The sequence below is a fragment of the Petromyzon marinus genome, chromosome 43 (assembly GCF_048934315.1).
Source record: "Petromyzon marinus isolate PM22_M1 ecotype Great Lakes invasive population chromosome 43, UKy_Petmar_22M1.pri1.0, whole genome shotgun sequence".
In the NCBI taxonomy this organism is placed as follows: Eukaryota; Metazoa; Chordata; class Hyperoartia; order Petromyzontiformes; family Petromyzontidae; genus Petromyzon; species Petromyzon marinus.
In genome coordinates, this window is record NC_133709.1 from 11,110,745 (window position 1) to 11,125,810 (window position 15,066).

The 15,066-nt window shown below is 53.3% G+C and overlaps 1 protein-coding gene across 1 annotated transcript in view; it reads right to left on the reverse strand.

Moving 5' to 3' along the window:
- Nucleotides 1-12,436, reverse strand: part of PTCD3 (pentatricopeptide repeat domain 3) — a 54,585-nt gene extending 42,149 nt beyond the window's left edge. The window contains exons 1-10 of the mRNA XM_032970063.2: nt 12,325-12,436; nt 10,883-10,938; nt 8,075-8,117; nt 7,719-7,764; nt 7,143-7,211; nt 6,597-6,701; nt 5,883-6,006; nt 5,406-5,515; nt 4,775-4,968; nt 302-389 (exon numbers count right to left, since the gene is read on the reverse strand). Of these exons, the coding sequence (XP_032825954.2) occupies nt 302-389; nt 4,775-4,968; nt 5,406-5,515; nt 5,883-6,006; nt 6,597-6,701; nt 7,143-7,211; nt 7,719-7,764; nt 8,075-8,117; nt 10,883-10,938; nt 12,325-12,401 (912 nt within the window). The 5' untranslated portion in view covers nt 12,402-12,436. The remainder of the gene's footprint in view (nt 1-301; nt 390-4,774; nt 4,969-5,405; nt 5,516-5,882; nt 6,007-6,596; nt 6,702-7,142; nt 7,212-7,718; nt 7,765-8,074; nt 8,118-10,882; nt 10,939-12,324) is intronic.
- Nucleotides 12,437-15,066: the final 2,630 nt, after the last annotated feature.

Below are 15,066 nucleotides of genomic sequence, written 5' to 3' on the forward strand. Positions count from 1 at the left end.
GACCACAGTTCGATTCCTGCTCACGGCCAACACCAGTGACGATTATCTGAACCGGTCCCTGGGCCTCCCCTAGGTCGACTCAGCCTCAAATGATTACCTGGTGCGGTGTGTAAACATCGCCACTCGGGAGACAAAGGCGGCCGGGCGTGGTGCTGCATACCCACCCCCTCGTGTGCCGTGCTGACCTTCATAGGTGCTACTCGCTAAGAGCACTTGCCCCTACAGCCTGTTAAGGCTGTACGGGGGTTCCATGTCTTTGTGCGTTGTTCATGCGTGTGCATCAGTGCGATAGTGCACTCACCTTTACCATGCCCTGGATCATGGCGCAGTAGGAGTGAGCATCCCGCTCCGGCATGGAGTTAAAGATCCTCTCCGCGTTGTTCCCCGCTCTACAAAGACAAAGGTCCCCCGTGTAGCCTTGACAGACGGTCGGGGGCAAGTGCCGTTAGCGAGTAGCGCCGTCACAGTCCATGAGGGGGTGGGTGGTCAGCACCACGACCTTTGCCTCCCAAATGCTGATGTGTACACACCACGCCAGGTACTCATTCAAGGCTACGTGATTCTGCTATTGGTCACGAGCGGGAATCGAACCTCGGGTGGGCGGTCTCGTGGCGGAGTGCGCTAACCGCTGCGCCACCACTCCCTGCCGTGGACACACGCGCAGCGCAGCCCCCGCTCAGCCACGCGCATGACGCCAGCGCTAGTTAGCGAGCGCCTATTAAGGGCTCGGAGCGCCACGTGCATGGTAATGGGGGGTGGTGGCGTGGCCGGTTTTACGCCCGGCCTGCATACTCGCCATGTGCACGCGCGTGTGTGCACGTGAATGTGTGTCCTCAGGGATGGCTCCCTATTGGTCAACCACGTTATGTATGCCGATGATTTGGTAATTGCTGCCCATTCAGAGGAGGAGTTGGAGACGCTGCTGCTGAGACTGGAGTGTGCCACTAAGGCAGGGGTCGGGAACCTATGGCTCGCGAGCCAGATGTGGCTCTTTTGATGATTGCATATGGCTCGCAGATAAAACAAAATATTCTCACTTGTTTTAATCCATCCATCGATTTTTCACTGCGCATGTCCTGTTCAGGGCTGCAGGAGCAATTGTCCATTATTTTAATTGGATGATACTGGCCTACGTTTGCCGTTGCTGGGTAAAACAGGTAAACGCCCCATTTTGAATCAGTCTGAGACTGCGTCTGCTCGGTCATTAGCTCAAAGCTAACCCTTCGACGAAGAAGATGGCGAAAAGAAAAAAAGACGACGAGTATCGTACATTTCAGGACGAATGGACCGAAGAATTCGCCTTTGTGGAGAGAGCGGGTTCTGCGGTGTGTCTAATTTGCAATGACAAAATTACATCGTTGAAACGGTCGAATGTAAAGCGGCACTTCGACACGCGCCACGCTACCTTTGCATCAAAATACCCTGCGGGAGACAGCAGAAAGAAAGCGTGCCAAGAGCTTCTGAGCAGGGTGCAAGCTAGCCAGCAGCAACTCCGCGTATGGACCCGGCAAGGTGACTATAATTCGGCTAGCTTTGCTGGTTCTTTAGCAATAGTGAGGAACGGAAAACCATTCACAGATGGCGAGTATGCTAAAACGTTCATGCTGGATGTAGCCAATGAACTTTTTGATGATCTTCCGAACAAAGACAAGATAATCAAACGGATACAAGACATGCCTCTGTCGGCAAGAACTGTTCATGATCGTACCATCGTGATGGCAAACAAAGTGGAGGAAACGCAAGTGAAGGACATAAATGCAGCGCCGTTCTTTTCTCTGGCTTTGGATGAGTCAACAGACGTGAGCCATTTGTCGCAGTTCAGCGTGATTGCAAGATATGCTGTTGGTGACACACTGCGCGAAGAAAGTCTTGCTGTTCTGCCATTAAAAGGGTCCACAAGAGGTGAGGATTTATTCAAGTCTTTCATGGAGTTTGCTCAAGAAAAAAGTCTACCTATGGATAAACTTCTCTCAGTGTGTACTGATGGTGCTCCGTGTATGGTGGGGAAAAACAAAGGATTTGTGGCGCTTCTCCGTGAACATGAAAATAGACCCATCCTAAGTTTCCATTGCATTATACACCAGGAGGCACTTTGTGCTCAGATGTGTGACAGGCAGTTTGGCGAAGTGATGTCGCTGGTCATTCGTGTGATCAACTTTATTGTTGCCCGAGCCTTAAATGATCGCCAGTTTAAAACACTGCTGGATGAAGTTGTAAATAACTATCCTGGTCTGCTTTTGCACAGCAATGTGCGTTGGTTGTCAAGAGGGAAGGTGCTTAGCCGTTTTGCGGCTTGCCTGAACGAAATCCGGACTTTCCTTGAAATGAAAGGCGTCGGGCATCCTGAGCTAGCCGACACCGAGTGGCTCCTCAAGTTTTACTATCTCGTAGATCTGACTGAACATCTGAACCAGCTCAACGTGAAAATGCAAGGCATTGGAAATACAGTGTTATCCCTTCAACAAGCTGTATTTGCTTTTGAAAACAAGCTGGAGCTTTTCATCACGGATCTTGAAACAGGTCGTTTACTACATTTTGAAAAACTGAGCCAATTTAAAGATGCATGCACAGCAAGTGAGCCCATTCAAAACCTTGATCTCCACCAGCTAGCTGGCTGCACATCCAGTCTCCTACAGTCCTTCAAAGCACGCTTTGGAGAATTTCGTGAGCACACTCGTCTTTTTAAGTTCATCACCCATCCAAACGAGTGTTCACTGAACACAGCCGACCTGAATTACATCCCTGGTGTCTCCGTCAGAGATTTTGAAGCAGAAGTGGCTGACCTGAAGGCCTCAGACATGTGGGTGAATAAGTTCAAGTCACTGAATGAAGATTTGGAAAGAATCACACGACAGAAAGCGGAGTTGGCGAGCAAGCACATGTGGACAGAAATGAAAAAACTCCAACCCGAAGACCAGCTGATTCTCAAAACTTGGAACGCGCTTCCTGTCACATACCACACACTGCAGCGTGTGAGTATTGCTGTATTGACCATGTTTGGATCTACGTATGCATGTGAGCAGTCATTCTCACATCTTAAAAACATCAAGTCCAACCTACGATCACGTTTAACGGATGAAAGCCTCAACGCTTGCATGAAGCTTAACCTCACCAAGTACCAACCCGACTACAAAGACATCAGCAAATCCATGCAGCACCAGAAGTCGCATTAATGGTGAGTGTTATAACAACATTATTTAAAAGAATAAATTCAGAGGCTTATTATACTGACATTTAGTTGAATTCACTTTTAAAATATATTATATGGCTCTCACTGAAATAAATTTCCAAATTTTTTGCTTTCATGGCTCTCTTAGTCAAAAAGGTTCCCGACCCCTGCACTAAGGGGTGGGGCCTTACCATCAGCCCCACTAAAACTAAGCACCTGCCTGGGTATTTTGTACCATCGGACACTCCACCCCCACAACTCCCAATCGGTGATGGGGCAGTTGTGGAGAGAGTGGAGAGTTTCCAATACCTGGGCAGTGTGCTCATGACTGGCTCCAGTTTGGCAGCGGAGGTCTCACTCCGAATCAGTCGAGCGGCAATATCTTTTCATCGGTTGCGTAACGCTGTGTGGAAGCTGCCTGGTCTGTCGCTCCGCACGAAGCTTCAGGTCTTCTCGGCCACGGTCATTCCTTCTAATGGAACATCTTCGCCGGTTAGAAACATTTAGACTGGCCTGCCAAGGATCTATCCTGGGTTTAACCAGGCTGGATTGTGAGGAGCTCACAAATCCTTGAAAGATCTGGGCAAAGTCCCATCGGTGAGCTCCTCCAACAGGCAAGGATGTGTTGGCTGGGTCATGTAGCCCGCATGCCCAGCCACCGCATGCCTAAAAAGCTTTTGTTCGGCCGGATCGAGGGGGCTAAACGGGCACGGCACGAGCTAGAGAAGAGATGGAGTGACGTGGTACAGGAGGACGTGGAGCTGAGTGGACTTGCCGATGACTGGTACCAGCGGTGTCAAGATCGGCCTCTGTGGAGGAGGCTCGTGAAGGATGCTACTGGGCAGTTGGAGGCAGTCGCCTTCCAACAACAACTGAGGGCGGAGGAGCGACGCTCACAACAACGAGCGGAGCGCCGGGCGGCTAAAGCACAGCAACTTGGCACAGTAGGGGGCACAGGTGGTGCATCAGCCGGTCATCTCAGTCAATCGACCCGTGGCACCTGGGTCTGCCCCGTGACCTACTGCCTGCGGGCGTTCGACACTTCTCGTGGCCTCAAGGTGCACATGGCCTGGCACAAGCGTCGTGGTGATGTCACCGCCACTTAGTGGCAAATGGCGGTTGTTGTTGTTGTGTGTGTGGTGTTTGTTTTCAGCTGTGGGAGGAAACCGGAGAACCCGGAGGATATTTACGGAGAACAGGGGCAGAGAGGGAACTTACAGACGCCACTCACTCTGCAGGTAAGGCCCACGGAGCTCAGGAGCTCTTTGTCAGAAGCGACCTGGCCGCAAATGAGAGCTCAACGAAGTGGCTTGTCACCGTCACGCGGAAATTTATAGCAGCCAAATACTGCGAACGTGGAGGGAAAAACCGTAGGACCCGGCGAAAAATCCACACGACCACGGAGAGAGAGAGAGAGACACCGCAGACTCCAAATACACAGCAGCAGGCGTCGGGGTCGGGATCGAACCCACGACCTCCTGCACACCGGGCGAGGTAGTTAACATCTCCTAGCCACCGTGTTTGCCTGACCCATCGTCCATGCTCGCACCGCCCCGGTTACCGAGAACCCAACGGAGCCCCCCAATGGGGGGACCTCACCCCCACCTCCAGGTGCGCTCCGGGATGGCCGGGCCGCCCCGTCTCCTCTGCGCAAACGGCGTGGGGCCTGCGGGGCCTGCAGCGGCCGCCACTTCGCTCTCTCCGCCCTCGGCCCCCGCCTCTTCTTCCTCCGCCTCCACCGCCGCGGTCTCCGCCACGGGGCTCTCTCCCTCCATTTCGTGATCGGCGAGCACCCCGACCTGTGGTGACACGCCCACGCCCCCCCCCACCCCCGCCCCCCGCCACCACAGCAGACGCACGGACAAGTACAGACAAACATTACACCCCCCCCCCCCGGTGTAGCTCACACAGGACGCTGGGGCAAGTGGTGTTAGCGAGCTCTTATGAAGGACTGCACAGTGCTCTGGCCCATGTCTCCTGTGTCTCCGTGTCTCCCTGTCCCTGTGTCTCACTTTCCCAGTGTCTCCATGTCTCCGTGTCCTCAATTTCCGAGTATCTCTGCGTCCTTGTGTCTCAATTTCCCAGTGTCTCCCGTGTTCCCGTGTCCTCAATTTCCCAGTGTCTCCGTGTCTCCCCGTCTCCATTCCCTGCTGTCTCCGTATCCCCATTGCCAACAAGCCTGTCTCCGTGTCTCTATTGTGTCCCCGTGACACTGTGACCCCGTGTCGCCCCTTACCCCGGCAGCTTCTTCCTTCAGCGTTGTGGGGCTGCCCTCTGGCTCCCGGTCGCCGTAGAAACAGAGCAGGTCCAGCAGGCGGTTGGCCGTCTCCATGGGAACGGCCGTTCCTAAGCAGACAAACAACACGGCACACACACGCAGGGCGCCCGCGGCAACCTAAAGAGTTGAGCGGCTGGGACCATCAAGCGGCCACGTGTGACGGGTCTCTTGCGCGGGACTACAGCTGGTGCTTGTAGCGAGTGAGCGAGCGGGCGGGCGGGCGAGCGGGCGAGTGAACAAGCGAACGGGCGAGCGAGTGGGCAGGTGAGCGAGCGGGCGGGCGAGCGGGCGAGTGAGCCAGCGAGTGAGTGGGCGAGCGAGTGAGTGGGCGGGCGAGCGAAATCAGGTGAGCATGCGAGCGAACGGGTGAATGAGCAAGTGAGCGAGCGCGTGAGCGAGCGGCCGAGCGAGCGAGCGGCCGAGCGGGCGACTCACCGGCCTGCACCAGCGAGTCGTACACGAGGGTGGCAGCTTGAGCGTGCTGCAGCACGATGAGCTCCTGCAACGCCTCCACGCTGGCGCCCTCCCGCAGCGGACGCAGTTGCTGTGGCATAAACCCCTGCCGCACACACAGACACAAGGACAAAGCTCCCCCGCGTAGCCCACACAGGCTGTTGGGGCGAGTGCTGTCGGCGAGTAGCACCTGTGAGGGGGCGGAACGTGGCCAACGCCGCGCCCGGCCGCCTTTGTCTCTCTCCGGTGGCGGTGTTTTACACGCGGCACCAGGTGCCTGTTTAAGGCCCGGTCGACCTACAAGGAGGCCCAAGGACCGGTTCTGATGTTGGCGGTGGCCAGGAATCAGATTCAGGATTTGTAGCGCAGTGTGGAGGTGTGAGTATGAGGTGCGGGTGTAACAACTGTGGTGTGAGCGGGTGAGAGGAGCTGTGAGGGAGCTGTGAGGAGGTGTAAAGGAGGTGTGATAAGGTGTTAGAAGCTGTGTGGAGCTGTGAGGTTTGACGAGGTGAGAAGAGATGTGTGGAGCTGTGACGATGTGTGAGGAGCTGGAGCTGCGACGAGGTGTGAGGAGCTGTGATGATGTGAGAGGAGGTGAGAGGAGCTGTGAGGAGGCGTGGGGAGATATGAGGAGCTGTGAAGTGAGGAGGTGACGAGGTGTGAGTTGCTGTGAGGAGGAGCGAGGAGGTGTCCTACTGGAATGTGGGGTTCCGCCTGCTGCTTAGTGAAGAGGTGAGGGTAGTTGTTGACGATGTATTTCGCTGCATTCTTCCCCGACTCCTGAGCCAGCTTAAAGAGTTTCTGTCAACACACAACACACACACGCGTTACACACACACACGCGTTACACACACACACGTTACAACAACCGCCATTCGCCACTAAGTGGCGGTGACGTCACCACGACGCTTGTGCCAGGACATGTGCACGTTGAGGCCACGTGAAGTGTCGAACGCCCGCTGGCAGGAGGTCACGGGGCAGACCCAGGTGCCACGGGTCGACTGACTGAGATGACTGGCTGATGCACCACCTGTGCCCCCTACTGTGCCAACTTGCTGTGCTTTAGCCACCCGGCGCTCCGCTCGTTGTTGCGAGCGTCGCTCCTCCGCCCTCCGCCCTTGCTGGTTGGCGACTGCCTCCAACTTCCATACTGGCATTCTTGAACGAACCTCCGTAAGACACAAACTCGCATTCACTCGCGCACACTCTCACCCACCCACTCACTCACCCACGGTACCTCACCTGTTCGGCCATGTTGATTGGGGTGAGGTAGCGGTCGTCCTGGAGGGTGTAGTGCCACGCAGTTGGGTCCTGAGCGGAGACGACACACCGACAAAACCAGGGAGACATCTCTACAGCGCGCACGTACACGCACGCGTGCACGTGTGTGTGTACGTGTGTGTGTAATGTCAATGGATGGGCAGGTGTGGTGGTGGTGGGGTGTGTAATGTTAGTGGGTGGGCAAGTGTGGTGGTGGTGGTGGTGGGGTGTGTAATGTTAGTGGGTGGGCAGGTGTGGTGATGGTGGTGGGGTGTGTAATGTCAGTCGGTGGGCAGGTGTGGTGGTGGTGGTGGGTACATTTTCAGTGCGTGGGCAGGGGTGATGGTGGTGGTGAGGGTGTGTGTAATCTCAGCGAGTGGGCGCCTCCGATTAGCACGGTTGTCTGCGTACAGTGCGAAAGAAGTTCGACATAAGGTACGTAAGGGCGTGACCGTGGGCTCGGTGGTGGTGGTGGTGGTGGGATGTGTAATGTCAGTGGGTGTGCAGGTGTGACGATAGTGGGGTTGGTGGTGGTGGTGGTGGTGTGGCAGACCCTACCGGGGTAACGGTGCGTGCAAGGCATCTCAGCACAGCTGTGCGCTCCCTGTATCACAGGGAACACGACGCGACAACACGGCACGTGAAACATACGTGGCATCACATCGCAATGCCCGTTTACCGCGCTTGACGCCGCAGCACACGGCGCATCAGGGAGTCACGTGACATAGACTGAGAGTACCAGCGGGGGTGTACACGTGACGCGAGTGTGTGACGTCTGCATGTGTGTAACGTGCGTCCGTGACGCGTGTGCGTGACGCGCGTGTGTGACGCGTGTGTGTGAAGCGTGTGTCCATGTGTGTGGCGCATGTGTGTGTGTGTGTGTGACACATATGTGCGTGACGGGTGGCACAAACCATGTTTTCCGTCGGGGAATGACAATTCCACCTTGGAGTGGTTCTGAGCAGACGGGCGCACACACCACCAACAAATGTCCCACATTACCACCGCGCACACCTCTATGTGACCACACGCAGGGCAATGATCCCCCATATAGCCTTAACAGACTTTTGACCATCACCACCAACCACTGCCATAATCACCATCAACATCTACTGCCATCATCAATCACCACCACCAACCACTGCCATCACCACCACCAACCACTGCCAACATCACCAACCACTGCCATCATCACCAACCACTGCCATCACCACCACCAACCACTGCCATCACCACCAACCACTGCCAACATCACCAATCACTGCCACCATCACCAACCACTGCCACCATCACCAACCACTGCCAACATCACCAACTACTGCCACCATCACCAACCACTGCCAACATCACCAACCACTGCCACCATCACCAACCACTGCCAACATCACCAACCACTGCCACCATCACCAACCACTGCTACCACCACCAACCACTGTCACCATCACCAACCACTGCCAACATCACCAACCACTGCCAACATCACCAACCACTGCCAAAATCACCAACCACTGCCACCATCACCAACCACTGCTAACATCACCAACCACTGCCACCATCACCAACCACTGCCACCATCACCAACCACTGCCAACATCACCAACCACTGCCACCATCACCAACCACTGCCAACATCACCAACCACTGCTAACATCACCAACCACTGCCACCATCACCAACCACTGCCACCATCACCAACCACTGCCACCACCACCAACCACTGCCACCATCACCACCACTGTCATCATCACCAACCACTGCCACCATCACCAACCACTGCCACCATCACCAACCACTGCCATCATCACCAACCACTGCCACCATCACCAACCACTGCCACCATCACCAACCACTGCAAACATCACCAACCACTGCCAACATCACCACCACTGCCACCATCACCAACCACTGCCATCATCACCAACCACTGCCACCATCACCAACCACTGCCATCACCAACCACTGCCAACATCACCAACCACTGCCAACATCACCAACCACTGCCATCACCATCACCAACCACTGTCAACATCACCAACCACTGCCAACATCACCAACCACTGCCAACATCACCAACCACTGCCACCATCACCAACCACTGCCATCATCACCAACCACTGCCAACATCACCAACCACTGCCACCATCACCAACCACTGCCAACATCAACAACCACTGCCAACATCACCAACCACTGCCACCATCACCAACCACTGCCACCATCACCAACCACTGCCATCACCATCACCAACCACTGCCACCATCACCAACCACTGCCAACATCACCAACCACTGCCACCATCACCAACCACTGCCATCATCACCAACCACTGCCAACATCACCAACCACTGCCACCATCACCAACCACTACCAACATCACCAACCACTGCCACCATCACCAACTACTGCTACCACCACCAACCACTGCCACCATCACCAACCACTGCCAACATCACCAACCACTGCCACCATCACCAACCACTGCCAACATCACCAACCACTGCCACCATCACCAACCACTGCCAACATCACCAACCACTGCCACCATCACCAACCACTGCCACCATCACCAACCACTGCCATCATCACCAACCACTGCCACGATCACCAACCACTGCCACCATCACCAACCACTTCCACCATCACCAACCACTGCCATCATCACCAACCACTGCCACCATCACCAACCACTGCCACCATCACCAACCACTGCCACCATCACCAACCACTGCCAACAACACCAACCATTGCCACCATCACTAACCACCGCCACCATCACCAACCACTGCCACCATCACCAACCACTGCCACCATCACCAACCACTGCCATCACCACCACCAACCACTGCCAATATCACCAACCACTGCCATCATCACCAACCACTGCCAACATCACCAACCACTGCCAACATCACCAACCACTGCCAACATCACCAACCACTGCCAACATCACCAACCACTGCCAACATCACCAACCACTGCCACCATCACCAACCACTGCCATCACCATCACCAACCACTGCCACTATCACCAACCACTGCCACCATCACCAACCACTGCCATCACCATCACCAACCACTGCCACTATCACCAACCACTGCCAACATCACCAACCACTGCCAACATCACCAACCACTGCCATCATCACCAACCACTGCCAACATCACCAACCACTGCCAACATCACCAACCACTGCCAACATCACCAACCACTGCCACTATCACCAACCACTGCCAACATCACCAACCACTGCCAACATCACCAACCACTGCCAACATCACCAACCACTGCCAACATCACCAACCACTGCCAACATCACCAACCACTGCCACCATCACCAACCACTGCCATCACCATCACCAACCACTGCCACTATCACCAACCACTGCCACCATCACCAACCACTGCCATCACCATCACCAACCACTGCCACTATCACCAACCACTGCCAATATCACCAACCACTGCCACCATCACCAACCACTGCCACCATCACCAACCACTGCCACCATCACCAACCATTGCCACCATCACCAACCACTGCCACCATCACCAACCACTGCCACCATCACCAACCACTGCCACCATCACCAACCACTGCCATCACCACCAACCACTGCCAACATCACCAACCACTGCCTACATCACCAACCACTGCCTACATCACCAACCACTGCCAACATCACCACCACCATCATCATCTTGGGGACACTGCCAACGTCACCTGATCGCGTCTCTGCAGCCACCTGCTGCTGGGCACGGGCGACGCTCGTGCAGAACCTGCTCACGGGGACAACGAGACACGGGGACAGGAGACACGGGGACAGGAGACACGGGGACGAGACACAGGAACAGGAGACACAGGAACAGGAGACACGGGGACAGGAGACACGGGGACAGGAGACACGGGGACAGGAGACACGGGGACAGGAGACACGGGGACAGGAGACACGGGGAGGAGACACGGGAACAGGAGACACGGGGACAGGAGACACGGGGACAGGAGACACGGGGACAGGAGACACGGGGACAGGAGACACGGGGACGAGACACAGGAACAGGAGACACGGGAACAGGAGACACGGGGACAGGAGACACGGGGACAGGAGACACGGGGACAGGAGACACGGGGACAGGAGACACGGGGACAGGAGACACGGGGACAGGAGACACGGGGACAGGAGACACGGGGACAGGAGACACGGGGACAACGAGACACAGGAACAGGAGACACGGGGACAGGAGACACGGGGACAGGAGACACGGGGACAGGAGACACGGGGACAGGAGACACAGGGACAGGAGACACGGGGACAGGAGACACAGGAACAGTAGACACGGGGACAACGAGACACAGGAACAGGAGACACAAGCACCGTCAGCATCGGGTCCTTCACCGTAACTAAGAACCGAACCCTAAACCCGCACTCCGATAACACTTTAACCCTAACCTTAAACCGGACCCTAGACTCTAACGCAGCCCAGAACACTAACTTTATTATCCGTCCTGTCTGTTGGAGGCTCAACCCAGACCCCCAAGTCTGGCTGTTGCTGAGGTGATTGTTAGCTTATTGTACAACTGTAAAGTAATCCTGGTGTTGTTGTTGTTGTAGGAGTGGTTGGTGTTAGTTGTTGTGGTAGTGGATGTGGTGGATGCGGTGTTTGCAGCTCTTGTGGCTGCGATATTGTAGTTGTGTTTGTATCCCGTGGTGGAATGTTTTGCTGTTATAATTATAATGATGTTGATTGTTGTTGTATTATGGTTGCTGTACAGTACTTGTAGTAACTGTGGTGCTGTTTGGTGGTGGCTGTGATCACGTGATTGTGGCTGTACCTCGTGGTGGTAGTGCGGGTTATCGTGATTGTTAATGTTGATTGTTGTTGTATTATATGTTGTACAATACGGTAGTTGTGGATGCATAAGCTGTGGTGGTGGTGGGTGGTTGCTGTATAATTATCGTGATTGTTGTTAATGCTGTTGAGTGTCGTTGGTCGTTGCATTTAGATTGTTGTACGGTAGTTGTGGTTGCAGTAGCTGTGGTGGGTGGGTGCCTGTGATCCCGTGGTGGTGCTGGGTTGCTGCTGGCTACTGGCTGTCGTCGTGGTTACTGGCTGTCGTCGTGGTTACTGGCTGTCGTCATGGTTACTGGCTGTTGTCGTGGTTACCCGTTCTCCCTGCTCCTCTGCGCGACCCTGAGCAGCGCGTGTCTCTGCGGCCCCAGCCTGCTCACGTGCGCCGCCATCTTTCTAAGGGGAGAAGGAGGGAGGGAACGAATTCGTGACGTAACTTCCTGTTGTCATGCATTGCCGCGGTGCATCGTCGATAAAACACGGAGGGAGAGAAGGAAACGAAACACAATAACACTGTGCGTGGCCTTCAAATGAAACAAATATATAATAGGTGACGTTTCGCGCAATTGTCCATCCACATGTGGACGCGTCACTTCCTGTCCAGTTTTCTTACGTGCCGCCATCTTACCAGGGGGGGGGGGGGGCGCTTCTCGACTTCCGGTGTGACCCCATAAAGCGGCGTCAATTCCGTGAAATAAACTTTTAAAATCACAATTTTTCATGTTGACAATAAAAAAACACAATTGTTTTGAGTAAATCATGCTTAATTAGCTCAAATGTAAACAACGAACGCCGTGCCCTGTTAATGGACAAATGTTTATATGTATATTTTTTTATGATTTAAAAGGACCACCCGCCCCCCATGATTTACACTGCCAATGACAAAGGCAAAGATCCCCCGTATAACCTAAAGAGACTGTTGGGGCAAGTGCTGTTAGCTAGTAGCACCAATGAAGGCCGGCACGGCAGAACACACTGCTCATCATACCTGTCAACCCCTGATCACTACCCTACATTATTACAGAACACACTGCTCATCATACCTGTCAACCCCCTTATCACTGCCCTACATTATTACAGTACACACTGCTCATCATACCTGTCAACCCCCTTATCACTGCCATACATTATTACAGAACACACTGCTCATCATACCTGTCAACCCCCTTATCACTGCCCTACATTATTACAGAACACACTAATCATCATACCTGTCAACCCCTGATCACTGCCCTACATTATTACAGAACACACTGCTCATCATACCTGTCAACCCCTTATCACTGTCCTACATTATTAAATAACACACTGCTCATCATACCTGTCAACCCCCTTGTCACTGCCCTACATCATTACAGAATACACTGCTCATCATACCTGTCAACCCTTGATCACTGCCCTACATTATTACAGAACACACTGCTCATCATACCTGTCAACCCTTGATCACTGCCATACATTGTTACAGAACACACTGCTCATCATACCTGTCAACGCCTTATCACTACCCTACATTATTACAGAACACACTGGTCATCATACCTGTCAACCCCTTATCACTGCCCTACATTACTACAGAACACACTGGTCATCATACCTGTCAACCCCTTATCACTTCCCTACATTATTACAGAACACACTGCTCATCATACCTGTCAACCAGAACACACTGCTCATCATACCTGTCAACTCCTTATCACTGCCCCACATTATTACAGAACACACTGCTCATCATACCTGTCAACCCCCTTATCACTGCCCTACATTATTACAGAACACACTGCTCATCATACCTGTCAACCAGAACACACTGCTCATCATACCTGTCAACCCCCTTATCACTGCCCTACATTATTACAGAACACACTGCTCATCATACCTGTCAACCCCCTTATCACTGCCCTACATTATTACAGAACACACTGCTCATCATACCTGTCAACCCCTTATCACTACCCTACATTATTACAGAACACACTGGTCATCATACCTGTCAACCCCTGATCACTGCCCTACATTATTACAGAACACACTGCTCATCATACCTGTCAACTCCTTGATCACTGCCCTACATTATTACAGAACACACTGCTCATCATACCTGTCAACCCTTGATCACTGCCATACATTATTACAGAACACACTGCTCATCATACCTGTCAACCCCCTTATCACTGCCATACATTATTACAGAACACACTGCTCATCATACCTGTCAACGCCTTATCACTTCCCTACATTATTACAGAACACACTGCTCATCATACCTGTCAATCAGAACACACTGCTCATCATACCTGTCAACTCCTTATCACTGCCCCACATTATTACAGAACACACCGCTCATCATACCTGTCAACCCCCTTATCACTGCCCTACATTATTACAGAACACACTGCTCATCATACCTGTCAACCCCTTATCACTACCCTACATTATTACAGAACACACTGCTCATCATACCTGTCAACCCCTTACCACTGCCCTACATTATTACAGAACACACCGCTCATCATACCTGTCAACCCCCTTATCACTGCCCTACATCATTACAGAACACACTGCTCATCATACCTGTCAACCCCTTATCACTACCCTACATTATTACAGAACACACTGGTCATCATACCTGTCAACCCCTGATCACTGCCCTACATTATTACAGAACACACTGCTCATCATACCTGTCAACCCCTTATCACTGCCCTACATCATTACAGAACACACTGCTCATCATACCTGTCAACCCCCTTGTCACTGCCCTACATCATTACAGAACACACTGCTCATCATACCTGTCAACCCCTGATCACTGCCCTACATTATTACAGAACACACTGGTCATCATACCTGTCAACTCCTTATCACTGTCCTACATTATTACAGAACACACTGCTCATCACACCTGTCAACCCCTTATCACTGCCCTACATCATTACAGAACACACTGCTCATCATACCTGTCAACCCCTTATCACTTCCCTACATTATTACAGAACACACTGCTCATCATACCTGTCAACCCCTGATCACTGCCCTACATTGTTACAGAACACA